The sequence below is a fragment of the Antechinus flavipes genome, chromosome 4 (genome assembly GCF_016432865.1).
Source record: "Antechinus flavipes isolate AdamAnt ecotype Samford, QLD, Australia chromosome 4, AdamAnt_v2, whole genome shotgun sequence".
NCBI classification, from domain to species: domain Eukaryota; kingdom Metazoa; phylum Chordata; class Mammalia; order Dasyuromorphia; family Dasyuridae; genus Antechinus; species Antechinus flavipes.
Window position 1 is genome coordinate 141,416,641 of NC_067401.1, and position 26,886 is coordinate 141,443,526.

At 48.1% G+C, this 26,886-nt stretch overlaps 1 protein-coding gene across 7 annotated transcripts in view; it reads left to right on the forward strand.

Moving 5' to 3' along the window:
• Window positions 1–26,886, forward strand: part of FMNL1 (formin like 1) — a 74,063-nt gene that overhangs the window by 46,140 nt on the left and 1,037 nt on the right. For 3 of the 7 annotated variants that reach the window (XM_051994885.1, XM_051994879.1, XM_051994882.1), the window contains exons 4-26: window positions 652–725; window positions 1,461–1,544; window positions 3,082–3,231; window positions 3,620–3,637; window positions 4,815–4,923; window positions 10,079–10,155; window positions 10,296–10,389; window positions 15,580–15,654; window positions 16,058–16,168; window positions 17,400–17,549; window positions 18,195–18,296; window positions 18,493–18,766; window positions 19,452–19,763; window positions 20,150–20,271; window positions 20,565–20,767; window positions 22,950–23,184; window positions 23,435–23,503; window positions 24,098–24,178; window positions 24,319–24,448; window positions 24,749–24,912; window positions 25,195–25,296; window positions 26,048–26,146; window positions 26,412–26,538. In XM_051994885.1, coding sequence (XP_051850845.1) covers window positions 652–725; window positions 1,461–1,544; window positions 3,082–3,231; window positions 3,620–3,637; window positions 4,815–4,923; window positions 10,079–10,155; window positions 10,296–10,389; window positions 15,580–15,654; window positions 16,058–16,168; window positions 17,400–17,549; window positions 18,195–18,296; window positions 18,493–18,766; window positions 19,452–19,763; window positions 20,150–20,271; window positions 20,565–20,767; window positions 22,950–23,184; window positions 23,435–23,503; window positions 24,098–24,178; window positions 24,319–24,448; window positions 24,749–24,912; window positions 25,195–25,296; window positions 26,048–26,146; window positions 26,412–26,538 — 2,962 coding nt within the window. Of the gene's footprint in view, window positions 1–651; window positions 726–1,460; window positions 1,545–3,081; window positions 3,232–3,619; window positions 3,638–4,814; window positions 4,924–10,078; window positions 10,156–10,295; window positions 10,390–15,579; window positions 15,655–16,057; window positions 16,169–17,399; window positions 17,550–18,194; window positions 18,297–18,492; window positions 18,767–19,451; window positions 19,764–20,149; window positions 20,272–20,564; window positions 20,768–22,949; window positions 23,185–23,434; window positions 23,504–24,097; window positions 24,179–24,318; window positions 24,449–24,748; window positions 24,913–25,194; window positions 25,297–26,047; window positions 26,147–26,411; window positions 26,539–26,750; window positions 26,868–26,886 lie in introns of all 7 variants that reach the window. The other 4 variants (XM_051994881.1, XM_051994884.1, XM_051994880.1 and 1 more) reach the window with 3 other exon arrangements.

Below are 26,886 nucleotides of genomic sequence, written 5' to 3' on the forward strand. Positions count from 1 at the left end.
GTGTGTGTGTGTGTGTGTGTGTGTGTGTGTGTGTGTTGTGTGTGATAAAGAGAATCAAACAAAGACTGAGAGAGATAGAGATAGAAAGAGAAAGACAGAGACAGAGACAGACAGAAGAGAGAGAGACAGGAGAGAGAGACAGAGACAGAGAAGGGAGAAAGAGAAAGAGAGAGAGAGAGAGGAGAGAAGAGAAGAGGAGGGGGAAGGGAGGGGAGAGGAGAGAGAGAGAGAGAGAGAGAGAGAGAGAGAGAGAGAGAGAGAGAGAGAGAGAGAGAGAGAGAGAGAAGGGGAGATGAGGGGAGGGAAGGGGAGAGGAGAGGAGAGGAAAAGAGAGGAGAGAAGAGGAGAGAGAGAAAGAGAAACAGACAGAGAGAGAAACAGAGAGACAGACAGAGACAGAGAGAAAAAAAGATGAGAGAGAGAGAGAGAGAAGAGAAAGACACAGAGAAATAGAGACTGTGTGTATGTGTGTGTGTCAGAGACTGAGAGATAGAGACAGAGACAGAGCGAGAAAAAGATAGAGACTGTGTGTGTGAGTGTGTGTTTGCTTTCCTGCTGCCATCTGAGGAACCTAGGTGAACTTTGAAAAGAGGGAGGACGGGCAGACCTGGGATTCCTACCTACCAGGTTTCCTCTGCCTTTGTTTTATAGTTTAAGAGGCGAGTCCAGGAATCCACACAAGTCCTTCGGGAGCTAGAGATTTCACTGAGGACCAACCACATTGGGTGAGTGAGGACCCCTGGACTTCCCCTGTCACAGCAGATCTGGCTGACCCTTAAGTTAAGGTGCAAGTCTCTAGATCCCTTGTTCTTGGGGCTTGTTCCAAGGGAGCTGAGGTGTCTCTGTATTGAAGGGAGAGGGAGGAATTATATCCATTGAAAACAGGAATTTTTAGCCATTTATGTATATCATGGATCTCTTTGGCAGTCTAGTAAAGTCTATGTATCCATTTCAGAATTAATGTTTATAAATGCACAAAATAAAAACATAAAACCACTTATATTGTTAAAATACAACTTTCAAAATAAATATAATTATCAAAATATTTTTTAAATAAGTTCACAAACCTTTGATTAAGAACCTCTTTCTTAAAATTTACTGCACACTCTGTATTCTGCCATAGACTCCCTCCCTTTTCTTCCAGCAGGAGATGTGGAGGGACTCTCTCTCTTCCCCATCTATCTAAACCCCCCCCCCCATACCAAGCAGGGATGATAATAGACCTTGTGCACTGAACTTCCTGGCATGCACCACAGCTAGTGCCTGGAACTCGCTGCCAGGGTATGTCTGGTACCTGGGAGCCACCATGAGGACAGTTTCCTCGGGAAGCTGGAGGATGGCACTGAACTGTTCCCTTTCTTCTCCACCTCACTGCGCCCTTAGGTTGGGGTAGAAGAAGGAGTGACAAGTAGCAGCTTCTAAGGAAGCTGCCTCCCTGTTCTATGTCCTTTCTCCAATAGGTGGGTGCAGGAGTTCCTAAATGAAGAGAACCAGGGCCTGGATGTGCTGCTGGAGTACCTGGCCTTTGCCCAGTGTTCAGTCACGTAAGACTTTTTCTTCATCTGCTTTTTGCCCCCTTTTACCCACCCAGGAGATCGTGAAGGTAGGTATTTCTGACATTATATCCTCCTTCCCTCCACCTCAAGCCTTGGGATAGTACTTAAGCATTCCTTTTTTTTTTTTCTTTCTTTCTTTCTTTCTTTCTTTTTTTTTTTTGAGGAGATTGGAGTGAAGTGATTTCCCCACAGTCACACAATTTGAGCTCGAGTCCTCCTGACTCCAACACTGGTGTTCTATCCCCTTGTCTAATCCAGAAGAGAAGCCTGAGTGGTTCTTTTGGCCTTTCCCTCCAACTCCCCATCCCTTAACATACATTTACACTCAATATAGTCTCATGGGACTAAGAGCCCTGTTCTTGGGTGGTGTGAGAAATAGCAATGGGGAGACCCAAGAATAAACCACAGTCTCAGGGTAGTTACCATGGCATTGAGCCTTGATGGTAAGAACGTAGATTTGATAATTGGAGATCTGAGTTCAAATCCCAGAGCTGTTCCTTCCCTCCTTCCCTCTTTTCTTCAAGCATTTATTAAACTTCTTCTATGTGCCAGACACTGTTTTGAAGATTTATAGACACAACAAAATAGTCCCTGCCCTCAAGGAGCTTTCATCCCATTGGGGTTTGTGAGTAAAGACAATCGAAAATTGTCTAAAATAAAAAATAAGAAAAAATCTAGATAGATGGGGAAGGGAAATATCTCATAGAAAATAAGTAAAATACAAATTGTTTTTACCAGGCATATCCTCCCTGCTCTCTTGGGACCTTAGTTTCGTCATCCATAAAATTGGATGAGCAGGAATAAGGTTCTTTCTGTCTCTTTCTAGTCCCTGTGTGGTCTCCATAATGCCAGAGGCAGTGAGTGCAAATCTAGCTTCAGACACTCACTAGTTATATGATCCTGGGCTTAAGCTCTGTTTACTTCAATTTCCTCAAATGTAAAAAGAGGATAAAAATAGCACCTCCTTCCCAGGTTGTCTTGAGAAGCTAGTATTTGTGGAGTCCTTAGCATAGTTCCTGGTCCATCATCAGTGCTGCTTAACTGTTAGTTGTTATCAGCAGCAACATCCCCATCAGAGGCAGCTGGGTGGTCCTGGGCCTGCGAGCAGGAATATCTGAGTTCAAAGGCAGCCTTGGACACTCTATAGCCATGTGACCCTGGACAAGTCACTTAGCCCTGTTCGTCTTGCTTAATTATGTCAAAGGGAATAATTACAGCACTTAATGGTGGCTAGAAAGACCAAAATCAGATAGTGTTTGTAAACAGCTCACCGCAGTGCCTGGCTCCTGGCAGGGCTATTTCGGTGCTTTTTCCCCTCCCTCTTTCCCATATGTGCCAGGTTCCAGTGATAGGTCCGTTGAGTGGAACCTGCGTCTTCTCTACTGACCTGTGCCCTCGTTCTTTGTTTTTCCTTCCCTCTTTGCCTGAGCATCCTGACTTCTCTCTTGGCTCCTGCCTTTTCAGATTAACACCCAGTGCTCCTGCACCATTGGGTCTGTAGCTCACTAATACATCTGCCCCGCAGGTATGACATGGAGAGCATGGATAATGGCAGCCCCAGCCCAGAAAAGAGCAAGCCTTTGGACCAGTCAGTGGAAGATCTCGGCAAGGGCTCTCCACCTTCCTCCTCCTCCTCCTCCCTGTCCCAGGGCAAGGGTCGCCACCTGACTGTCAGGTAACTAGGACTGGGCCGATCTGATTAGGACCTCTCTGAGATGATGTTCAGAGCCCTTGGAAGCCTGCCCAAGAAGTGCCTGGGGGGGGGGGACATCCTTGCCTCGCTTGGCCAGAGGTGGAAAGCAGGTGACCTTTGAGACATTTGGGAACTGCAGGGAATGGATATGGAATAATAAACCATGCTCGCTGGGCACGTGGTGATAATGGAAGGAAAGCAGCTAAGGGAGGGTTGGTAGCAGTGCTTATGCCAGGTGGTTAATTCTGGCCTGGTGATGGAGAGCTATCCCATGCCTAATAATAAAACCATAAATGTTGAATTGGAAGGGAGACTTCTACTACTCTTTTCTTACTCCTTCTTAACTCTTTCTTTTCTCCTGCTGCTTTAGATGTCCCCCTTCTCCCCGGTATGTAACGTTCTGGCAGGAATGGGGTGCATGCTTGGGTCCTGTCTCTGTTCCCTGGAGTCACTTCTAGTGTGAGGGGCTGGAAAATAGAAGCTGTCATCTTCCTAATTTAGCATCATTGGGAGGCTGTCGTTGATCTGTCCCCCATCCCAAATCTAGGAGCATTGCCACCAGGGTCATTGTAGGAAGGAGAGACTATCCTTTCAGCCTGTTTGGGTACCGAATCCTAGTTCTCCATCACCGCTTTGGCTGAGGGGATCAGACTCACATGGATGTTCAGCTCAAGACCTCTTGGTTTAGAAAGGAAGGGGCAACACTTACTCCCTTTATGTCAGAGGTGCCTATCAAACTTGCTTAAGCACCAAGGTCCTTTACTATCCTGCTTAGCTGGATATTGTAAAGAGTAAATCAGCCCATCGCTTAAAGGTGGTTTCTGGGGTCTGGTATGTGAACAGATACAAACATACTTAATTTCATGTTTTAGAGTCAGGCATGAATGTGTGTGTGTGTGTGTGTGTGTGTGTATACACACACACACACACACACACACACACACACATTCCAGAAGGACATAAATTTGTGAGGGACTTTACAGGCCATCTAGTCTATTCCACCTTATTTTACAGATAAGGAGAATTAGACTCAACAAGAGGAAGCTGATTTGCCCAAGGTTAGTCAGGTGTTAAATAGCAGAGCCCAGGACCCTAAACACTAAAAATCTTTCCTCTCTTCCTGCCATCTTCTTATTTAAAAGTTGAAGTATAAGAAGAGAAGAAGCCATCAATAAGCACTTCAAAAAGTGCTTTTATTATGCATGTACTTTTTATCCCTGGATCCCTACCTCCAGCTATATGCTGGGAGATATAAAACAGAAGGTGACAGTTTTTGCCCTCAAGGAGTTTACAAGATACTAGCATAAACTGTCTCAGAGTTAATCTCTATCCTGTAGAGTTGAACAAGATCTCCCCTAGAAGACGGTTTGATGTGTCTGGGTAAAAGAGGGCAACTTGTCCTTTTCCAGAGAAGAGTGAAGTGTCTTGGGGTCCTAATTAGGTCTGGGTGGTGGCTGGCTGGTAATTGATGGGAGGAAGAAGGGGATCTCCATCCTAGAGCTACTTCTGGGCTGCAGTAGGGACAGGGGAAGGGGTCCCAAGAGATTCTGTCTTCTATGGCCTAGGCTAAACCCAGCTCACAGTCGGAAAACCCTGAGAAACTCCCGCATCGTCAGCCAGAAGGATGACGTACATGTGTGCATCATGTGTCTCCGTGCAATCATGAATTACCAGGTGAGCCCAGCCTGGCCTGTGGTTGGAGATTGCTCATCCCCTACTCTTGGGGAAGTCCCTCTCCTCCACAGTCAGGACCACCAAGAAGGGCCCTGCCCCTTCCCAAGCAGAGGCAAAAGCCAGCCTGTGGGTTTCAGCCCAAGGGTAGGACAGAGGGCTCCTGCTAAGGCTCTGGGCCAGTAGAGCCTACTTTGGGTGACAGGAGGTGATACTGATGATGAGGTTGCCATGGTCATGTGGGTGATAAACCTCTCTGTACTTATCTCAGACACAGATGCTCCCTGTTGCTGAAACTTACTGGCAAGCTCGGTAGGACTTGCCAGAGCTTGCTTTCTGCTGACCTATTTGGTCTTAGAGAACCTAGTTTCACTTTCATATCATAGTAACACATCAGAGGAGGATTATGGTGGAATATAATAACATATTAAAATATATTGATACAAATAGATATTTAATAAAATGTTCAATTTAATATTTAAATCTAAATATACACATACTCACATGTATATACACATGTATACATGCATACATTTACATACATATAAATAAAACTCTTCCCAAAGGGCCCTTTGCACTCTTTCTTCCTACCTACCCTCCCATTCTGCGAAAATCCTCTTATTCTTCATCTTTGCTTTGGAGATGGCTCTGGATTATTAGAGGCTGTGCTTGCAGAACCCAACCTCTAACCAGTCCTGCTAAGAGAGAAGTGTTTCACATATGATCCAGAGGAACAGCTCAGAAGCTTATCAGCTCTAAGCTTGGCCCCCAGCTTGAAATTGTTTGGCCATGGCAACCCAAGAAACAAAGAAAATGCAAAATGGCCCTTAGCTCTGAGGAGTGACTTTGTTAGTGTGGCGGGAAAAGGCAGTAGAGGGAACTGTGAATCACACAGTTTTGAAACAATTTGATTACAGTAAGTCCCAGCATGCAGCAAAGCCTCTTAAATGAAGTCTGTAATCATCCAAAGGAGTTTGGCATAAATGTGCATATATACTTTGAATGGACACAACTGATGGAGACTGACCTGGGTCTAGAATTGGGCAGGAGGAAGAAAATGTGCTGTATTGCATTTGGGAAATTAGTCAGTGTTTTAACTGATGCTCTTTAACTGTGAGTCATGGAATTTCATTACTCTCTTAAGAATTAAATAGTGGGTTACCCAAAGAACAAGGGAGAGGCCCAGGGAGGAGATAGGAAGATTGTAGCATTTTACCAGCAAGCTATTATGCATGAGACTGTGGGAGATGGCATCCAAAGACATCTATGGCCAGAAGAGGATGTGAGTTGATCTTGTGGAAGGGATAATTGACAGAGATAACATGTTCTTCATTGATATCTGGGTAATGTCAAGGGACTAGGATGATCTAGCAGACCTCTTATGGAAGTTTTATGGGAATCCATGGGCAAGGTAATATAAGGTGAGAAGACATGATCTACACTATTAGAAAACAGTAATAATAATTTAATATGCATAAGAATGAAACCTTTTGTATAGTGCTTTAGCTTAAAGCTTAAAGCTCTTGACAAAATTAATTTCATCCCTACAACAACTCTATGAGGTAGGTGCTATTATTGTCCATATTTTACAATGAATGGATCACTGGGTCTGGAGTCAGACCGAACTGAGTTCAAATCAGCCATAGATGCTTACTAATCTGGATAAATCTGGACAAGTCATTTTACCTCAGACTGCCTCAGTTTCCTTAATTGTAAAATGGGGATAATAATATCACCTACTTCCAAGGCTTGTTGTAAGGATCAAATGAGATAATATTTATAAAAGCACTTAGAAGAGTGCCTGATATATAGCAGATGCTTAACAATAATAATAACGAACATTAACTTATTTCATAATAATAATTACTATGTAAAATATATAAATAAAAAACAATAATAGCTAATATTTATATAGCACTTCTTTTATGCCTGGTAGAGCCAAGAAAACCAAAGCTCTAGGTTCAAGTCTTTTATCCTGCTATGTGACTGTGGGCAAATCATATAACTTGGTATTCTAGGACACTATGACCATGAGCTGCATAGAAGATACTTATCTTTGCTTTATTTTATTTTTTTAGTTTTTAAATAGTATTTTACTTTTCCAAATACATGCAAAGATAATTTTCATCATTCATTTTTGTAAAACTTTTGTGTTCCAAATTTTTCTCCCTCCCTGGCTCATCTCTTCCCTTCCCAAGACAGCAAGCAATCTAATATAGGTTCAACATGCAATTCTTCTAATCATATTTCTTTATCTGTCATGCTGTGCAAAAAAATAAAAAAAATCGGCTCAAAAGTAATCTTTACTTTAAAGGATCTGTTTGCTTTCAGGAGTTTCCTAGGCCAAGGGATTCATAAATTAAATGTCTATCTTCCTTTATATTTGATCCTCACAACCTTCTGAGGTCAGTGACATAGTTAATACTATCCCTCATAATTTTAAATGAGCTTCTATAATTCAACTAAGAAGCTCAGAATCTGAACCCAGGCCTTCAGAGTCCCAGTCCTTATTTCTGTGGAATACACCATACTTTCATATCATTTTATTGTAATTTGGGGATGAAGGGAGGTACTTTGAGCCCTGGAATTCTATTTAAACACTCCCCTGCCAGCTTCATACTCTCTCCAGCCATCTGACATTTTTTCTACCCCCTTTCCTGGGAATGAAGAAGGTAAAAAGGTTGGAAGCCAAGGAGTGGTATGCTGGCAAATGTTCAACAACTGACTCTCCAGAAAAAAAAAAATATATATATATATATATATATATATACATATATATATATATATACACATATATATATATAAAATAGTTTGCATATAATATGTATTATATAAATCTATGTTTTTATATATAAAATATGCATGGTACACATTTAAGTACAATCTTTATTATGGACTTTTCCTGTCTCTTTTAAAAATATTTTAAAATTTATTACCTCTTTATTTTAAGTAATCTTTTTAAATTTTGTATTCCAAATTCTCTCCCTTCCTTCCACCTCTCCCTCACTCACTGAGAAGGCAAGCAATATGATATCAATTATACATGTGAAATACATCTCCATATTAGTCATATTTAAAAAAAAAGAAAAATAAATAAAGAAAGAAAATTATGCTTTAATTTGCACTCAGGGTTCATCAGTTCTCTCTCTGGAGTTGGATCATTTTTCATCATGAGTTCTTTGGAATTATCTTGGATCATCATATGATCAGAGTAGCCAAGTCTTTCACAGTCTATCATTGTACAATATTGATGTTATTGTGTACAATGAAGTGGGAAAAAAATCCACTTCACTTTGAATTAGTTTATATAAGTCTTGCCATGTTTTTTTGATTGTTTGTTTCTGGAACTAACTCCCTCATCATTTCTTTTTTTATAACACAGCAATATTTCATCATAGTCATATGCTACAACTTATTCAGCCTTTCCCCAATTGATGGGCAACCCTTCAAATTCCAATTCTTTGCCATCACAAAAAATGCTGCTATACTTATTTTTGTACATATGGGTACTTTTCCTTTTTCTCTTATCTCTTTGGGGTGAAGACCTAATAGTAGTATTGTTAGGTCAAAGAGTATTCATAGTTTTATAATCCTTTGGGCCTACTTCTAAATTATTTTCCAGAATGATTGTTTCATTACTCCATGAATAGACCTATTTTCCCCTTAACCCTTCCAACTTTTGTCATTTTTGGTAGGTGTGAAGTGGTGCCTCAGAGTTCTTTTAATTTGCCTTTAGCCATTAATAATTTAGAGCACTTTTAATATGATTTTAGATAACTTTGATTACTTCTTATAAAAACTTCTTGGTCATATCTTTTTACCATTTTTCAGTTGGGTTACGGATCTTATTTTTGTAAGTATGACTGAGTAATATACTTGGTATATATTTTAGAAATGAGACCTTTATTGGAAAAACTTGTGGTAAATTTTTTTGATATTACTTCATTGCCTATGGTCTTTCTTATTTTTTAAAGTCTAGAGAATCAATGAACAATAAATCAATCCCTGATTTATAGCAATTGTTGATTTCCAAAGTGAAAATGCTCTCACTGGAAATTTAACAATCAGCTTTTTCATGTGAGCCAGTTTGAGCTGGGCTCCAGCATGTCCCTGAACCTAACTGTTATTGAGAATAGGTAGAACAACTAGGACCATGTAGCCTGGACTAGAGGAGGTTAAAGAATACCCTAGTTCAGGGCTCTTAAAAAGATAAAGGGATGTTTAGACAGAGAATAATGACTATAAAGGAACAGGCACTTGGAATGAAGCAAGAGATTGAAGAGAGGTACTATATAAAGAAGCTGGGATTAATTAGTCATTGGGACTAGGTGACCTAAAAAAGAGAACACTGTGGGGTGGAGGGGAGGCCATAGCTGTTTTAAGGGTCTAAAGGATGCTCATGGAGAAGAAGGATTACTCCCGTTCTGCTTGAGATTTAAGGGAGCAGAACAAGTTGCAATGAATTGCCAACAAGCAAATTTAAGCTTGATAGAAGGAAAATTTTTCTAACATGAGAGCTTCCAGAAAGCTCAAAGGGAGGCCTTAGGAGAGCATGAGCTCTCCCTTGGTGGGGTCTTTGAGCAGGGGTTGAATGAGATTGGGTGATTACTATAATCATGAGGGGTCGACAGTGAGTGACTGAGGGCCGCTGTGGAAATTTTACTTAGAGGTGAAAGGGAGAAAGTAGAAAGTGGAGGAAATTTGACCATATTCCTGCCCAAAGAGGGGACAAAGAAAGAGCTGACTCAGTCAGTCAGAAGTCTAGGTTCAGATCCTGATTCCAACACAAATACTAGTTGTGTGGCCTTGGGCAGAACCTTTCAGATTTTGGAGCCTCAGTCTTCATCTATATAATGGGAATACTCACCCTAGCACTATGTACACAGGTCTCTGTGGGCCTTGTGCTGACTTAGAAAACCCCAAGTTAACATTATGTTGTATTACGGGTGTAACTGGGGGTAAGTGACTTGTCCAGGATCACACAGCTGGTAAGTTGAAAGTCCCCCTGATTCCAGGACCAGTGCTCTCACTGTTGCACCACCTAACTGCCTCTGCATTGTGCTTTTATTTATTTTGTTAAACATTTCCCGTGGCGGTTTCATCTGAGAGTTTTGTGGTATGGGCCATGCTATAGTGATGGACACTTCTCTCTCCCCAGTCTGGCTTCAGCCTTGTCATGAACCATCCCGCCTGTGTCAACGAGATCACCTTGAGTCTCAACAACAAGAGTCCCAGGTGAGCCGTTTCAGCCCGTCTGCCCCCCTGCCCTGGAGTGTCCCCTTCACGGACTCCTGGTTCCCACCCAGCGCCCTGTTTCTTCTGCCCCAGCCTCCCTCCCCAGCCTGGCCCACGTTTCTTTCCAAATCTCTTTCTAGGACCAAGGCTCTTGTGCTGGAGCTGCTGGCTGCCGTGTGTCTGGTGCGGGGGGGACACGAGATCATTCTGGCTGCCTTTGACAACTTCAAAGAGGTACGGCGGCCCCCGGCCCTTCGGTCAGACCCCTTTCTGCCGCTCTGGGCTGGTCGGGGGAGGCCCAGCCTTACTCCGGTGGGCTGTGGGGGGGGGGTGTTCTGTAATAGATCCCAGCCCCGGGCCTTGGAGGCCTGGATTCCAAGGAGGTTGCAGGCCGAGGGACTGGCTACCTGGGTCCTCTAGGCAAAGGCCTGAGTCTGGGGGCGCTGCTGTCCCTTGGCTGTTGACATTCTGTGAAGCTCGGGGGTCCAGAGATGCGTGGGGCAGCAGGTCAGAGCCTGGCACGCCTTTGTTCACCTTCTTAACTGTGTAGCTTTGGTCAGGTTCCCTGCAAGGAGACTAAAATACCATCTATAAATGGCAACGTTTTAGATTTCCCAGTGTCAAAAAGTCATAGTACCTATCTCAGCTAAGGACCAGGGCACATATATCTTGTTTTATTCATTACCTAGCATAGTGCCTCCTGAGGTTGCTAATATCTTATTAAATGTATTAACAATAATAGCATTTTAGAGGGCACCTCAAGGAAAGTTCTATAATGTGCTTTGTATATATTACCTCATTTTATCTTCACAGCAGCACTGTAAGTTAGGTGTTTTTGTTGTCCCCATTTTACAGATGAGAACATTTGAGGCTGAGAGGCTGAATAACTTGTCTAGAGTCTGGGAAAGGTCTGAAGCAGGATTCAAACTTTGGCCCTCACTACCTCCCTACCTTGATGGATTATTTGGGGGAGAACAGGCCTGGGTGGGGTCTGAGAGCCCCTTCTTGGGGTCATCACTGCATTTGTCTAGGCCCCTCCAGCCCCACACTCAGAGTATGATCCAATCTGTGCCCTGGATGCAGAGGAGGGAGCTCCCAGCTCGACCATGGAGGAAGCAGTCTCCATAGTTACGGGCTCCCCCTTTGGTGAGGGAGATCCAGTAGCCCTCAGTCTGACCAGGTTGCCGAGACACCTCTCATCCCAGCTTGTCCCATAAAATATCAGACAGGGGAAGTGTGGCTTCTGGAGGCAAGTGTATGGGAAATCCGAGGAGAGTGAATGAATGGAATGGAGCAGACAGATGAGGGAGGATGACTTAGTTTGTAAAGGCCCACTTAGGATCTTGAATGGGCCTGGGAAGAAGGGAGTGAATCAAGGCTGGGTCCAGAAGTTCTCCAGACCTCCAAGACACCCCCTCTTTGCTCCATCCTGTGGCCCTATTCCCTCTTCCCTGTTTCTGTCCCTAATCTCTTACTCCAAAACCTGTGAGTACCCCCAAATGGTTAATCAAAGAATTTGAATTCGAGGGGACCCCAGAGCTCATCCCATCACACCTGATTTTCTTTTTTTAACAAATGATGAAACCGACTCCTGTTGAGCTTAATTGAGTTGCCCAAAATTACACAGCCAGAATTTTTCCCCTTGATGTTCCTTCTCCTAATCAAAACCATATTCAATGATTGAACTTGCTGCCTCTAGCTTGAGTCACTTCCTGTTCCTCAGTCCCTTGTGGTGGGGCTTGACCTTCTCTGCTCCTAGGGGAGCTAAGTTCTCTCTCCTTCCTCCCTCCATCCCTTTCTTTTCTCTCCTTCTCTCCCCCCCTTCTCTCTCTCCCTGTTTCTTTCCCTCTCTCCCCTTTTCTTTCCCTCCCTCTCTCTTCTTTTCCCCCTGCCTCCTTCCCTCTCTTCTCCATCTCTTTCCCCCTCCTCACTCTCTCCCCATCTGTCTCTCTCCCTCCTCTTTTTTTCCCACTCTCTCCTTCTCCCTCTCTCTCCTCCCTTCCCCTCTTTTATCCCTTTCCACTGTTTCATCTTTTCTAATCTCTCCTCCCCTACCCCTCTAAACTTTTTTTCCTTTTTAGAAAAGTCTGCTCCTTTAAAGGAGTCAGCTCCTGGCACTCAGTAGCCTCCTTCCCCCACATTCTGCCTGTGCTCAGCTATTAATACATCCAAGCTAGGTAGTGTCTGAGAAATTGTCAGCCTCCAGAGAAAAAAGGAATATGGGAGGGGAGTACAGTGACTCATAGCTGGGGGAGTGGTATGGGCTTTCCTGGTGGTTGTGTAGGGGAAATAAGGGACGAGTACAATTGCCCTACTTAGAGACTGTTGGGGGAAGGCCCCTGATCTATGGATCAGGTAATCAGACAATGATCAACAAGCATTTATTAAGCACTTACTACATGCAAGGCTGAGCCAACCTCTGGGGACCCAGAAATAAAAGCGAAACAGCCCCTGCCCTCAAGAAGCTCACATTCCAGAAGGGGAAGACAAGATGTATACATGAATGTTTGTGTAAGATGTTGTCATGGGTATCCACACTTCCCCCCACTCCCCATTTTGTTAGAGAGGGTTTTGGCCTCCTTCTAATGCCTCTCCAGGCATTGAATCTTATTTTTCTGAGACATAACCACCCACTGTTCAGAACCCTCATGGAACTGACTTTTGATTGCTCAGAGGAGAGGGTCCCTGCTGTGGGACTGAGTAGGGATTTTATTTGATTTTTTTAAAATTAAATTTTATTTTGTTTTCAAACAAAAGTCCACTTCCCCGTCATTGAAAAAGCAAGAAAAACAAAACCCATGTTAAAACATGTACAATATTTTCCTTATTTTTTGTTGTTTAGTTTTTCAGTCCTGTCTAATTCTGTGTGACCCCATTTGGGGTTTTCTTGGCAAAGATATTAGAAAGATTTGCCATTTCCTTCTCTGGTCATTTTACAGATAAAGGAACTGAGACAGATAGAGTTAAGTGACTTGTCTAAAGTCACACAGCTAGTAAGTCTCTGAGGCCAGATATGATCTCAGGAAGAGGAATCTTTCAAATTCTATGCCTGGTGCTCTATTTATCACACCACTTAGCTGTCCCCAAATTCCCTCATTAGCTAGACCCCCCCAAGTTCTCAGAGTACATCACTTCTCTGTCAGCAGAGAAGAACCTTATTTCATCATGAATCTTCTGGAGTTGTGGTTGGTCATTGTGTGGATCACTTCCCAAAGTCATGTTATCTTTACAGTATGATTTTCCTGGCTCTGCTCCCTTCATCAGTTTAATGCATCAGACTTTGCATACAAGTTTTCTCAGGTTTCTTTGAAACCATCTCTTTCATTATTTTTTACCCCCCAATAGCATTCCATCACATTCATGTACCATAACTTGCCCAGCCATTCCCCAAATGATGGGCACCTCTTGGTTTCCAATCTTTTGTTGCTATAAATATTTTTGTATCTATGGGTCCTTTTCCTCTTTTATCTCTTTGGGGCATAAACCTAGTAGCAATATCACTGGGTCAAAGGGTATATAATCTAGTAGCAATATCACTGGGTCAAAGGGTATATATATATATATATTTTTTTTTTTGCTGAGGCAATTGGGGCTAAGTGACTTGCCCAGGGTCACACAGCCAGGAAGTGTTAAGTGTCTGAGGCCAGATTTGAACTTGGGTCCTCCTGACTTCAGGGATGGTGCTCTAATCTCTAAGGAGCATATAATTTAATAGCTTCTGGGGCATCGTTCCAAACTGCCTTCTGGCGGATCACTTCAGAATTACACCAATAAGGTATTACTATACCTATTTCCCCAATTTCTTTTATTATAAGTTTTTATTTGAAGGGACTATGGAGATCAACCAGTCTAATCCTCTCATTGAGAGGCTCAATGACTTGCCTTAAAGTCATAGTAATATGTAGTAGTAGATGGAGCAGACAGAATTGAGTCCTGACTACAGATTTCCCTGGCACTTTGGTGACCACAAGCCCCAGGGGGTTCCAGCCTCTCTGCCTGCTCTGTGAATTGGCACTTTAGCCTAGAAAAGTGAACCCAGAGGGCGGGCAGGCTGGCCCAGCTGTGAAGGAGTTCAGTGTGAGGTTTACAGAGGGGACCATGGCAACCAGCAGTGCCCATGAAGTATTCAGGTCTTGGAATGGTACCCAGACTGGCGCCCTGGTCTCTCAGGGAGAACAGGACGAACTCTCCTGACTGGGGTTATTCAGGTCATGGCCTAGGACACCGATTTCTCTGAATGCAGCTTGGGCCTGCGGTTCTGGTTCTGAGCATGGTATCAGATGACCAGACTGGACTCGCAGAGCCTAGAGCTCCCCAGGAGACAGGAGGGGAGAGGAATGGACAGGGCCAGCCAAGTCAGGCCTCTATAGGGAAGCTCTGAGTTGGGTTAAGAAGAAGGAGGAACTGAGGAAGTTTGGCTCAGTTCCTCCTTCCTCTTAACCTAACTCAGAGCAGCAGCTTCTGTGTGGGATACTATATAGCATCAGGAAGACCTGACTTTGAATCCCACTTTAGACACTTAATAGCTATTTGATCCCAAATAAATCATTCATCTCCTTCATCCTTAATTAAAAGTGTTTTTTAAGCTTTACAAAGTGCTTTACAGATAATCTCTCATTGATCTTCACAACAATCCAGGGAAGTAGGTTCTGTTGTTATCACTATTTTACAGATGAGAACATTGGGCACAACAAAGTTAAATACTTGCCCAGGGTCCCCCAACTGGGTGGTCTGTGGTTGGATTTGAACTCCAGAATTCCTGATTCCAAGTCTTAACATTGTGTCACCCAGCTGAGTTTATTTGCTAAATGTGAGAATCAGTCTTGTTAACCTCTGAAGTCCCTTGTAGTTGTACATCTATGATCCTTTGATGTTTGGAACACTTCCAAAATATAGGAACACTTCCAAAATTCAGCAGCTTTAAGTTATGAGAGAACAAAAGATGTGTATGTGTGTGTTTTCCTGATGTCAAAGGCCTCAGTCACAGCTGAGTCACTCTCCCCCTGTAAAACAGGGCTGCTTGTCTACCTTGTAAAAATGTGTTCCCCTCCATTTCCTAGCCTAGAAGGAAAATATCTTGAGATCCCTAGTTGAAGAAGAAGAAATCAGTAGAGGGATAGAATAAATGGTTCTTCTGTCAGAGTCCTGCCACTTAAAGAAGACCCATCAACATCCTCATTTACATAGAGCTTCAAGATTTACAAAGGACTCTTTTCCCATCAACCTAGTGACCTAAATGGTGTGAGTTTGGTCATCTCCATTTTACAGATGAGGAAGCTGAGCTGAGTGTCATTCTACTTAGGTCTCTCTGGCTTTAAGACTGAAAAATTTCCCATGATATCCCAGTGATTTGGGGGTATCCAGGGACACAGACATCCTCTAGCACCCTAACTCAGGCTCTATTTTTGCCTTTTGCCCTGCAAGGTGTGTGGTGAGAAGAACAGGTTTGAGAGGCTGATGGAGTATTTCCGGAATGAAGATAGCAACATTGACTTCATGGTGAGTGGGGGGCAGTGGGCTGGGGGAGACACAGTTGTTCTAGCCAAGTCCATTGGGTCACACTAGAAGCTTCAAGCTGGGAACTTGAATTCCTAGCTCATTCTCTGGCTGGCTTCGGACCTATGTTATCTCCCCAGGGGAAGCTTTATTGGTTCCTGGGGCTTCTTTGGAAGGCCTGAAGCCTCAGGGAGCCTGTACTGTAGGGAAAACTGAAGTTTTTAGGGTATTGAGGAACGGGGATGCTAAGAACTGGGAGGAGAGTTTGAATGGATTCGGAATAATGGGGAGGGGAAACAGGGAGCAGGTGAAACTGAGGAAAAGAAGGTTAGGAGAATGGGCTGGCAATTGCGAGTTACCCAGTTGCCACTCTCAGAAACTGACCATCGACTGTCCCTGTCCCCAGGTGGCTTGTATGCAGTTTATCAACATCGTGGTGCATTCCGTGGAGAACATGAATTTTCGAGTCTTCTTGCAGTATGAGTTCACACACCTGGGCCTGGATGTTTACCTGGAGGTGAGCCCTGGTGCTGGCAATCCAGCACTAGCAGCAAGAGACCTTATTCAGCCATGCTGTTGTCTGAAGGTGTAACCTTGGGCTAGAAGCATAGGTGGTCACCCAGGCCAAGCCCTGGCCCTTGCCTTTGGCTCATGAGATCCTAGAATTCAGAGCTGGAAGAGATTGTCCAGTGCAAGCCTGTCATTTTATAGAGGGTCCAAGGAAGAAGTGACTTGCCCGAGATTACAGTGAGTTAGCGTTAGAAACTGGACTGTAATTTAAGGCCCCGAGCCCCATGTTCGTTCTTTCTTTTTTTTTTTTTAAATTTTTATTTAATAATTACTTTATATCCATGCCAGATCCCATGCCAGGGTAATTTTTTTTTTTTACAACATTATCCCTTGCACTCGTTTCTGTTCCAATTTTTTTTCCCTCCCTCCCTCCACCCCCTCCCCTAGATGGCAAGCAGTCCTTTATATGTTGGATATGTTGCAGTATATCCTAGATACAATATATGTTTGCAGAACCGAACAGTTCTCTTGTTGCATAGGGAGAATTGGATTCGGAAGGTATAAATAACCCGGGAAGAAAAACAAAAATGCAGATAGTTCACATTCGTTTCCCAGTGTTCTTTCTTTGAGTGTAGCTGCTTCTGTCCGTCATTTATCAATTGAAACTCAGGTCTCTTTGTCAAAGAAATCCACTTCCATCAAAATATGTCTTCATACAATATCGTTGTCGAAGTGTATAATGATCTCCTGGTTCTGCTCATCTCACTTAGCATCAGTCCATGTAGGTCTCGCCAGTCCTCTCTGTATTCATCCTGCTGGTCATTTCTTACAGACTGTGCCCTTTAGCCTGAGCATGAGATGGTCTTAGACATTAACTGACTACACATTTGAGAGCAGGACATATGGACATCTAAGGAGAAACAAATCCACAGTGGGGCTTGCTGATTGTAAATTGTAAAGCCTGGGGCTGAAAATTATGTGTGCTTTTTGAAGAAAGAGCTAGGATGTCTGGAGGAAGTCATCTTTGGGGGACTTTGTGCCCTACCTGAGTAGGGAATAAAAAAGTAAACTATTAAGTCTAAGTTTTCTGATCAATTCTAGAAGGCTTTCTGGAGGAGGAATCTTTTGGGGTAATTTTTTAAACGGGAGGATTGGTAGGCCTTGCTTCTCTTCTCTGTTTGGGCGAAGGGGCTTTTCCTGGACCTCATCCTCTTCCTCCCCCTTTTCCCCGGTGGTAGAGGTTGCGGCTGACAGAGAGTGACAAGCTGCAGGTGCAGATCCAGGCGTATCTGGATAACGTGTTTGATGTGGGTGCCCTCCTGGAGGACACGGAAACCAAGAACGCCGTTCTGGAGCACATGGAGGAGCTGCAGGAGCAGGTGGCCTTGGTAAGAGGGGGGGACCAGGGAGGAGGCCCCCTTCTATTGCAGCCCCCCAGACTCAGCAAGATTCAGGGCATAGAAGGAAGGACCCCTGGAAGGAACCCGGAACACCTAGTGGTGAGTCTGGGAGCCCAGGAGTCAGAACTCCTGTTCAGGTACCGACTTCTTCATTAGGGGCTCTCCCCTGTCCCCTGGGAGAAAATTTTGGGGTTTATTGACTTCTGCCACAAGGAGGAGGATTGGGGGGATGGATGAGCCCATTGAGCTTCTGTCTCCCACTTTGATCCTGCTCTCCCTGCCTCCCTCCCGGGCAGACTGGTGCACAGGCATCCAGGACTCTGCATGGTACCCGCATTGGTGGGTATACCCCACAGAGAGAGCAGGAGAGCTGGCAGGGAAGAGGACACATTCTGGGGTCTCTGAGTGGAATGCCGGCTCTTGGACCAGAAAGAGAGGGGGACTGGAGAATGCAGTCCAGGAGGGGGCTCCTGCCAGCCGGCTTCCTTGTTCCCAGTTCCCGCACTCGGGAGAGTAAGACAGAAAGGGCCCAGAAGCGAGGGATTCCTGTCCCTCCCCCCTCCTGGGTGCCCACCCCCTCGCCTGATGTCAGCAGCCACGGGTGGGTGTGCTCACCATGTGCTGGTGCCATAGCTGACAGAGCGGCTCCGGGAGGCAGAGAACGAGTCCATGGCCAAGATCGCTGAGCTGGAGAAGCAGCTGAGCAGTACCCGAAAGGATCTGGACCTGCTGCGGGTGAGCGAGGGCCCGAGGCCGGAGGTGGGGGAAGGAGGGGACGGAAGTGGCCGGGGGGCATGGAGAAAGGGAAGGGCGGCAGGGCAAGGCTTGGGCCGGTGAGCGAGGCTGGCACTGCCAGGTGAGGCTGTGGCGGGGGCTTGATGCCCTCCGAGGGCCGATTAATCCCGTCCTTCTCTGGGGGTGTGGGACCCAGGAGCGCCACAGTGAGTGTGCCAGCATGGGCACCTCCCAGCTGCCCCCGGACCCCAAGAAGGTACCGGCCCTCAGCCCCGTCCCAGCCCAGCCCTCCGCCTTGGAGCTTAAGCTGGAGGAGCTGGAGAGGAAAGGGTTAATCCGAATCCTGAGAGGACCCGGAGAAGACATCACCATTGAGATCATCCCGGTTGTTGTGGCAACCCCACCTGACACGATGACGATGACGACAAAACCGGAGACGCTTGGGGCGCCCGCCTCCCCCTCGGGCACAGGTGTTTACAGGCCGGGGTCAGGGATGGGCTGAGAGAGGCAGGCTCTGTGCGGGGCCATTGGGAGGCTCTCCCCCTAAGGCGGGGGCCCGGGTGGGCCTGGGAGAGGGCCCGCGTCTCCCTTACGGGGAGCGGTGCCCTGGGACGGGCTTGGCTGGGGCAAGAGCGCCCGTTGGGTGCCAGCAGGCCCGCCTTGGAATCGGGCTCCTGGTGAAGGGCCAGTGGCCGCGGGCCCCACTTTCCTCGTCCTCAAATAGGAGGTTGGACTGGATGAGTTCGTTTGTTTCCCACACTGCGTCCAATGCTGTGAGCAGACGTTTGGGTGCCCCCCGAGCCTCCTGGAGACACAGGGGGGCTTTCACCAACGCTTCCTCGAAGTCCCCTGCTGGGACCGGAGCATGGGCCAAGGTGGCCCTGGATCGGCGGGGGCGTAGTGGACACATGGGTCAGGCCAGGCCCAGGAGAGGGAGGAGCACCAGGGGAGAAGGGGACGGCCGTGGCTTAGAGGTGCCTCTGATGGGTTGGGAAGGGGCAGATCCTCAAGCAGAGTGCCCCCGGGAGTCCTGAGCACCAGGAAATCTGGGTTTCCTAGGAAGCTCGAGAAACTTCTGTCACCTTGTGCCGTTGCCAGGATCTGCAATCTGCCTGCAAGGGGAAGATGACTGTCCAATTCTGCTGCTTTTTCTAGATCTCCCTCCTCCAGCAACTCCTCCCGCTGCATCTGTCTGTCCTCCACCGCCGCCGCCGCCGCTGCCACAGTCCCCCCCAGTCTCTGCCTCTCCTGCCCCTCAGGAAACCCCAGCCTCAGCACCCCCTCCCCCTCCACCCCTTCCCGGTCACCTGGATCTGCCCCCTGCCCCACCGTTACCTGGAGCTGAACCGTCCCCAGCGCCGCCGCCTCCGCCTCCGCCTCCGCCAGGGACCAGTGGGACGGTGCCCCCTCCTCCTCCCGGGGGCCTTCCCGGGGCTTTTGGGGGACCCACTCCAGAAACTGGTGCAGGTGAGTGGGCCGGGAGTGAGGGGGTTCTTTTTTAGGCAGGGTGTGGATACGGGCAGTGACTCTGGTATCCTTCGCCCCCTCCAGGCAGGGGAGAGGTGAGGTGTCCCTGTGTCCGGGGGCTCTGCTCCAGAGATCCTGAGGGGAAACCTGCATTTTGCTGGTCTCAGACTGCGTCCCTCCCCCACTCCCTCCCATCTGTCAGCCCCCTTTTCTTCCTTTTTGGCCCATCTTTCCCCTGAAATAAAAACCATTTTATTTCTCGCCCACGACCCTCTGTATCATACCTCCCGTCTCCAACTCATCTCCCGGGCCGCTGTCCCCAACTCCGGCCGCGGGCGCTGACCGGCTTCCCCGCCCCCGACTCACCCCGTTTCTGCTCTGTGCAGTGAAGGCCAAGAAACCGATTCAGACCAAGTTCCGGATGCCAGTTTTCAACTGGGTGGCCCTCAAGCCCAGCCAGATCACAGGCACCGTCTTTACCGAGATCAACGACGAGAAGGTGCTCCAGGTACGGCCCCCTCCTCCTCGGCCCGGGAAACCCGGCCTGGCCACGGCAGCTCTGGCTCCCCCTCGGTCTCCAGGCAGGGCAGCCAACAGCTGGGGCTTTCTTACTGTTTGGGGGTCGAACCCAGGACCTACCGGCTACGGCGTGGAGCCAGCCTGGGCTGGGGCAGGATGGCCTGCGGCCTCCAGGACACGGCGCCCACCTCACCGGCGGAGGACTGGCGCCGTGCTCCTCTGGGGCGTCTCCCCGCTCGGTCTCTGGCCCTGAATCCACCAATCCCTTCTCTTCTGTGCTAGGAACTGGATATGAGTGACTTTGAGGAACAGTTCAAGACCAAGTCCCAGGGCCCTTCATTGGACCTGAATGCCCTAAAAGCCAAGACAGCACACAAGGCCCCCAGCAAGGTGACGCTCATCGAGGCGAACCGGGCGAAGAATCTGGCCATCACCTTACGCAAAGGCAACCTGAGCACTGACCGGATCTGCCAGGCCATCGAGACGTGAGTGCTCTGATCGCTGACCTCTCTGCTCTTGCCATTCTCCTTCCTTACACCTCTCGCGGAGCCCCCCTTCCCCAGGACCGGGAGAGTCTCCCGGGGTTCTCCTTTCCCCTTCCCCAGGACCGGGAGAGATCTCCCGGGGTTCTCCTTTCCCCTTCCCCAGGACCGGGAGAGTCTCCCGGGGTTCTCCTTCCCCCTTCTCCAGGACTGGGAGAGATCTCCCGGGATTCTCCTTCCCCCTTCCCCAGGAACGGGAGAGATCTCCCAGGGTTCTCCTTCCCCCTTCCCCAGGAACGGGAGAGATCTCCCGGGATTCTCCTTCCCCCTTCCCCAGGAACGGGAGAGTCTCCCGGGGTTCTCCTTCCCCCTTCTCCAGGACTGGGAGAGATCTCCCGGGGTTCTCCTTCCCTTCTTACCCATAAGTAAGATACCTATGGGAGACCTTACCCATGGGAAATCTCTCTTACTTGGTCTCTCTCAAGCCCCAGTTTCCTCATCTGTAAAAAGGGCATAATAATAGCACCTGCATCTCAGGGCTGTTGTAAGATAAAAGTGAAATAACTTCCCACATAAAGTGCTTCATAAATGCTATCAATTTTTTTTGCATTGTCAAAACAAATTCCCATTTTGGCCATGTCTAGAAAATGTGTCTAATTCTGCATATCAATCCGTCACTTTTCTGTCAGGAGTTGGTGGGTATGGGACTCTGCCCATGCACATATAAACTTGTGCATGGACCCAGTGATGTGTCTACGGATGGGGATCTACCCATCCCTTCCACCTGCCATGTTCTTTCCTGTCCCTGTATTCAGAGGATCTCGGACCTAGAACATGGGAAGGCCTTTGAGAGCCTAGGTTTAGAGCTAGGAAGGACCTGCAAGGTCATCTAGTCCAAAGCCCTCTTCCACATTGAGGAAATTGAGACCTGAAGTGACTGAAACCGGTGGCCATGCAGGCAGTCTGAACCCAAGTCTTTGAGCCCCAACTCTCCACTGTGCCCCCCATGGAGGGACATGGCACCGACCTCACTGGGTCTAGCTGGGTTTGGAACAGAAAGAGGAAATCTGGGATGATTTCAGTCTGTTTTCCTTTCACTGAGACGGAAGCTGAGGCTTGGGGCAGGGACTTGCCTCTTATCATATAGGTAGTTGTTGGCAGAGCCAGGATTCGAAGCTGGGCCCTTTGGCCATGGGGAAATGGCCACTTCCCCAGCTCTGTCTTCCTCATCCCCTGGAATTGTCAGCCAGCCTTTTTTGACCCTCTGTTTCCTGTCGGGCAGCATTCTTGGAGCTTGGAGTGACAGAAATGTTAGATGGGCTTCCCTAGCAGATTGCTGCAGGCACAGATAGGGAATGTCTAAGCCTTGCTAGAGTTGGGCTTGGACAGGGTTTGAATAGGCTTTGAAGGGTGAGTAGAATTGATGGAAAATGGAGAAAAGAGCTCTGAGGAGGAGGAGAAAGAGGGTACACTAATGCAGTATGGGCACAAGGAAGGCCTGTCTGGGGATAGGGGACAGTAAAGAGAGAGACCTGGTTGGGATTCATTCAGAGGAAAGAGAGCCATGGCTTGAATTAATGAATGAAAAAGCATTTATTAAGCACTTACTTTGTACCAAGCAAATTCTAGGTATGCAAAAAAGAGATGATCCCTACTCTCAAGGAGCTTACCTCCTATTTGAGGAAGACAATAAGAAAGGGATGAGGGGAGGGAAAAAAATATCCGTTAAGCACCTTATGTGGTCAAGGCACCATACTAAATGCTTTACAAATAGAGTCCCATTGGATCCTCACACTAGACCCATTTTACTGTTGAGGAAACTGAGGCAGACAGAGGTTGAGTGACTAGTTCAGAGCCACACAGCTGATGGGTATGACCTGCCTGAGGCTGGATTTGAACTTGGGTGTTCCTGACTCTGGGCCCTGCTCGAATCTATGACAGGCAGTTGCTTCTAAGAGCTTCTGAGGATGCTAGGGCAAGCCCAGTTGTGCTTTAGGTACAAATGTCAGGGCCCCAGACGCAGCATCAGCCAGCCCCTCCTGTGTGCCCCGAAGCATTTACCTAGGGTACAGAAAGAGGAAAAGCTTCCTGCCCTCAGGGAAGCCGCAGGCTAGTAGGGGAGGCCATAGCATGGTGGGTCATGGGTGTGAGCACTGGGAGGACTCACGCCCCACCTCCCTCCCAGGTACGACCTTCAGGCCCTCAGCCTGGATTTCCTGGAGCTCCTGACTCGATTCCTCCCCACCGAGTACGAGCTGAGCCTCATTGGACGCTATGAGAAGGAGCAGCGGCCCCTGGAGGAGCTGTCTGACGAGGACCGGTTCATGCTGCGCTTCAGCCGCATCCCCCGCCTGTCGGAGAGGATGGCTACTCTGGCTTTCCTGGGCAACTTCCCGGACACCGCCCAGCTGCTCATGCCGGTGTGGATGCTCAGGGAGGCCGGTGGCTGGGAAGGGTCCTTTTGGGGGCATTTGGGAGAGCCCCCAGCCAAACCCCAATAATGAACACTTCCATTCATATGGCATGGAGACTTAAGTTTACAAAGAAAGCATTTCAAAATGTCCCCAGGCCAGTAGGTATTTCTTATTGCCTGACTTTAGGGTCACAAGCCCGCCTTACATTCTCTTCCCCATCAGTCCACCTCCTCACCCTTGGTTTCCCTTCCTACAGCAACTGAACGCCATTATTGCTGCTTCCATATCCCTCAAGTCTTCTGACAAGCTTCGAAACATCTTAGAGGTGAGGGGATAGAGGAACAGAAGTAATGGGCTCTGGGTCACCTAGCTGCCCCTGGAAGAAACCTCAAAGAGCATATAATCCAAGGATTTTTAACCTGGAGTCTGTGAAATTTCTTTTTAAAGATATTTTGTTAAATGGATTTCAATATAATTGATTTCTTTGATATTACTATTTTATTTGATACATTTAAAAACTGTTCCTAGAAAGGGTCCACAAGCTTCCCCGTCTCCTGCAGTATTATGCTGTGACACTGAGAAAGGCTAAGAAAGTCTAATGGCATCCATTCATTTTATCAATGGACTCCAAAGGCTCAAAGGCCCTAGCCTAGACCCCCCCTTACACACAGGTGTTAGTGCCATAGTTGAATCCGAACCTAGATTCTCTGATTTAAAATCTGGGGCTCTTTCCATAGCACAGCTGTTTCTAGAGGCTTTCTGGTGGGGAGAGAATGGGGTTCTTTGTCCTTAAGGAACTTCCAGGGAATACTCATTTCAGAACACAGAAAATTCTGTTCCATATCTATCTCTTAAAGAAAAAAATCCCTTCTTAGTGCACTCCTGCTGAGCCCTCTCTTTTTTCCTCTTCTCTCCCCAGATTGTTCTGGCCTTTGGGAATTACATGAACAGCAGTAAACGTGGAGCAGCCTATGGTTTCAGGCTACAGAGCCTTGATGCAGTAAGGGAACTCAACTAGACCCTGAAACGGGGGAGGGAAGACTGAAGGGGCCTTCCTGGCACATCTGGGTGTCCCCCCGTTTGCAGTCAATGGGGCTGGAGTCTTGGGGATCAGTTCTCTATAACTTCTCCTCCCCACAGCTGCTGGAGATGAAGTCGACAGATCGGAAACAGACATTGCTGCACTACCTGGTGAAGGTGATTGGAGAGAAGTATCCCAAACTCACCTGTTTCCATGCTGACCTGCACTTTCTGGACAAGGCTGGGGCTGGTATGAGGCTGGGAAAAAGGGGTTGAGAGAGGGGGCTCCCTGTGGCTTATTGAACTTGGGGTTTATCTGAGGGGAAGGGGAAAACCAAGAACTTTGGAAACTTACTTTTCCCTACGACTGACCATGAAGGAAAAAAAAAAGAGTAAGAAATGAGGGCACCTGAATTCAAATCCAGCCTCAGAAACTTACTGGCTGCATGACCCTGAGCAAGTCACTTAACCTTGACTGTCTCCAAAAACACCATGAGGGCAAGGGAGCTTCTGTCTCTCCCTGACATATCATTACCTCCTCTCCCCCCAGTGTCCCTGGACAGTGTCCTCCAGGACACTCGAGCTCTCCAGCGGGGCATGGAGCTGGCAAGGAGGGAGTTCATGCGCCAAGATGATAACCCGGTACTGAAGGAGTTCCTGAAGGCCAACAGTCCCAGTATGGAGAAGCTATTGGCCGACGGCAAGACGGCCCAGGTGGGAAGACGAGGCAGGGCTCTGTGGCTGAGGGGGGTGGGCACAGGGCTGGCACACGAGACCATTGTGGGGAGGGGGGGACGCACACACAGGGTGGTGAGCCTTTGATCCAGTTCTCTTATAGAACCAGGCTCTGACAAAGTTCTCCCTGCCCTGGGGGGCGATGGGTTGGGGGTGGGACCCACGGGCTGGGATGGGGGTTGAGCGCTGATGCTTCCCTGGGCTGGATGGGTCCAGGTGGGGAGGTGATGGATGCATCGGACTGATGGGAGGCCCCTACAGGAGGCCTACGAGTCTGTGGTGGAGTACTTCGGGGAGAATCCCAAGACCACGCCTCCGTCTATGTTCTTCCCTGTGTTCAGTCGCTTCGTCAAAGCCTACAAGGTATCGGGGAGAGACTTGGGAAGGAGAGGGGCTATGTCACCCCCAGGGAGTCCTGGGACTATTGGAAGGCCCGTTTTCTGTGGGGCACCATCGAAGAGTGCTAGATTTGGGAATCAGGAAGGCCTGAGTTTCAAAACCCTCCTCACCAATTCACTAGCTAATTCTGGGCACCTCTCATGTCATATCCTCAGTTCCCTTATCTGTAAAATGGGGATAATAACAGCACCTACACCACAGAAGGTAGCTGAGAAGATAACATTTATATATGTTCAAGTGTTATATATATGAGCTGTAAATAGACTTGGGACTGGAATTCTAGCCACGCCTGCCAATCATGGAACCTGAGCCATCACAAAATAGCTACAAACAACACCATCATTTTTTCCCATTTGTTCTACATTTTGATTCTCAACAAGCTGGTTTTGCCCATTTCTGATTAAAAAGAACTTGTCACTCTAAAAAAATTATACACATAACTGTGTTCTAATATTTTTGGTATTAAAAATAAAGTCATTAAAAAAAGATCAGAGCCCCTTGTTGGGCCCTGCTCCCACTAGTCCTGCCCCTCAGCCCCTGCCTCTGTGGTGCCAGGCTCTTTGGGGGTTGGGGGAGGAAGGTCGGGCCCACCTTCTGGAAGGGAGCTAGGGTGGCCTGGAGCCCCTGGAGGGAGGGACAGCAGGAGGAGTGGACTAGAGGGGGACTGAGTGAGGGTGGGGGCAGTCCTGTTGCTGAGCGTCCTACTTCCTGCCAGAAAGCAGAGCAAGAGGTGGAGCAGTGGAAGAAACAGGAGGCAGCAGCCCAGGAGGCCGGGGCTCCAGTCGCGGGTCAAGGGGACTCTGCAGAGCCCAAGGTAAGACGGGATTCCCCGGCGCTGAGCCGCTGTCCGCGCCCATTTCCGCAGCCGGCCTCTGGGACGACCTCCTTTCAGGGTTTGCGGGGCAGCCTCCCCTTATGGAGCCAAGGAAACCCTAGTTGCCCCTGCAACTGCTGGGAGGCCGGCTGTGTCCCTTCCCGCCCCCCCTGGCTCGGCCCCCCGGGCATCCCAGCGGGCACGGCCTCCCCAGCTCTCCCCGAGAGGGCCTGGGAGGGTTATCGCGCGTCTCCCCGCCCCCCAGACCCAGTCCCCTCCCAAGGCCCGGCGGCAGCAAATGGACCTCATTTCGGAGCTAAAGAGGAAGCAGCAGAAGGAGCCGCTCATTTACGAGAGTGACCGTGACGGGGCCATAGAGGACATCATCACCGGTGAGGGGGCGTGGCCGGGGCGGGGAGGCGGGGCTCGGCCTCTGTCCCACCCCCACCTGCCCGGCCGGCGGGGCTCGCTCCTGCATGTTCTCCCCGGCCCCTCCTCCTCTCCCTCTGGTTACGCTCTTTTGCTTTACACTTTACACTCTTCTGGCTTCCTTCTCTTCCTCCTCCTCCTCTCCCTCCCTCTGCTCCCTCCACCCCCACCTCAGTGTTGAAGACGGCGCCCTTCACTGCCCGCACGGGCAAGCGGACGTCCCGACTGTTTCTGGAGGCCGGCCTCAGTGACGAGAGCCCCCTCTAGAACCCTACCCCCTCCCTGACCCAAGGTACCTGATGGGCGGGGCG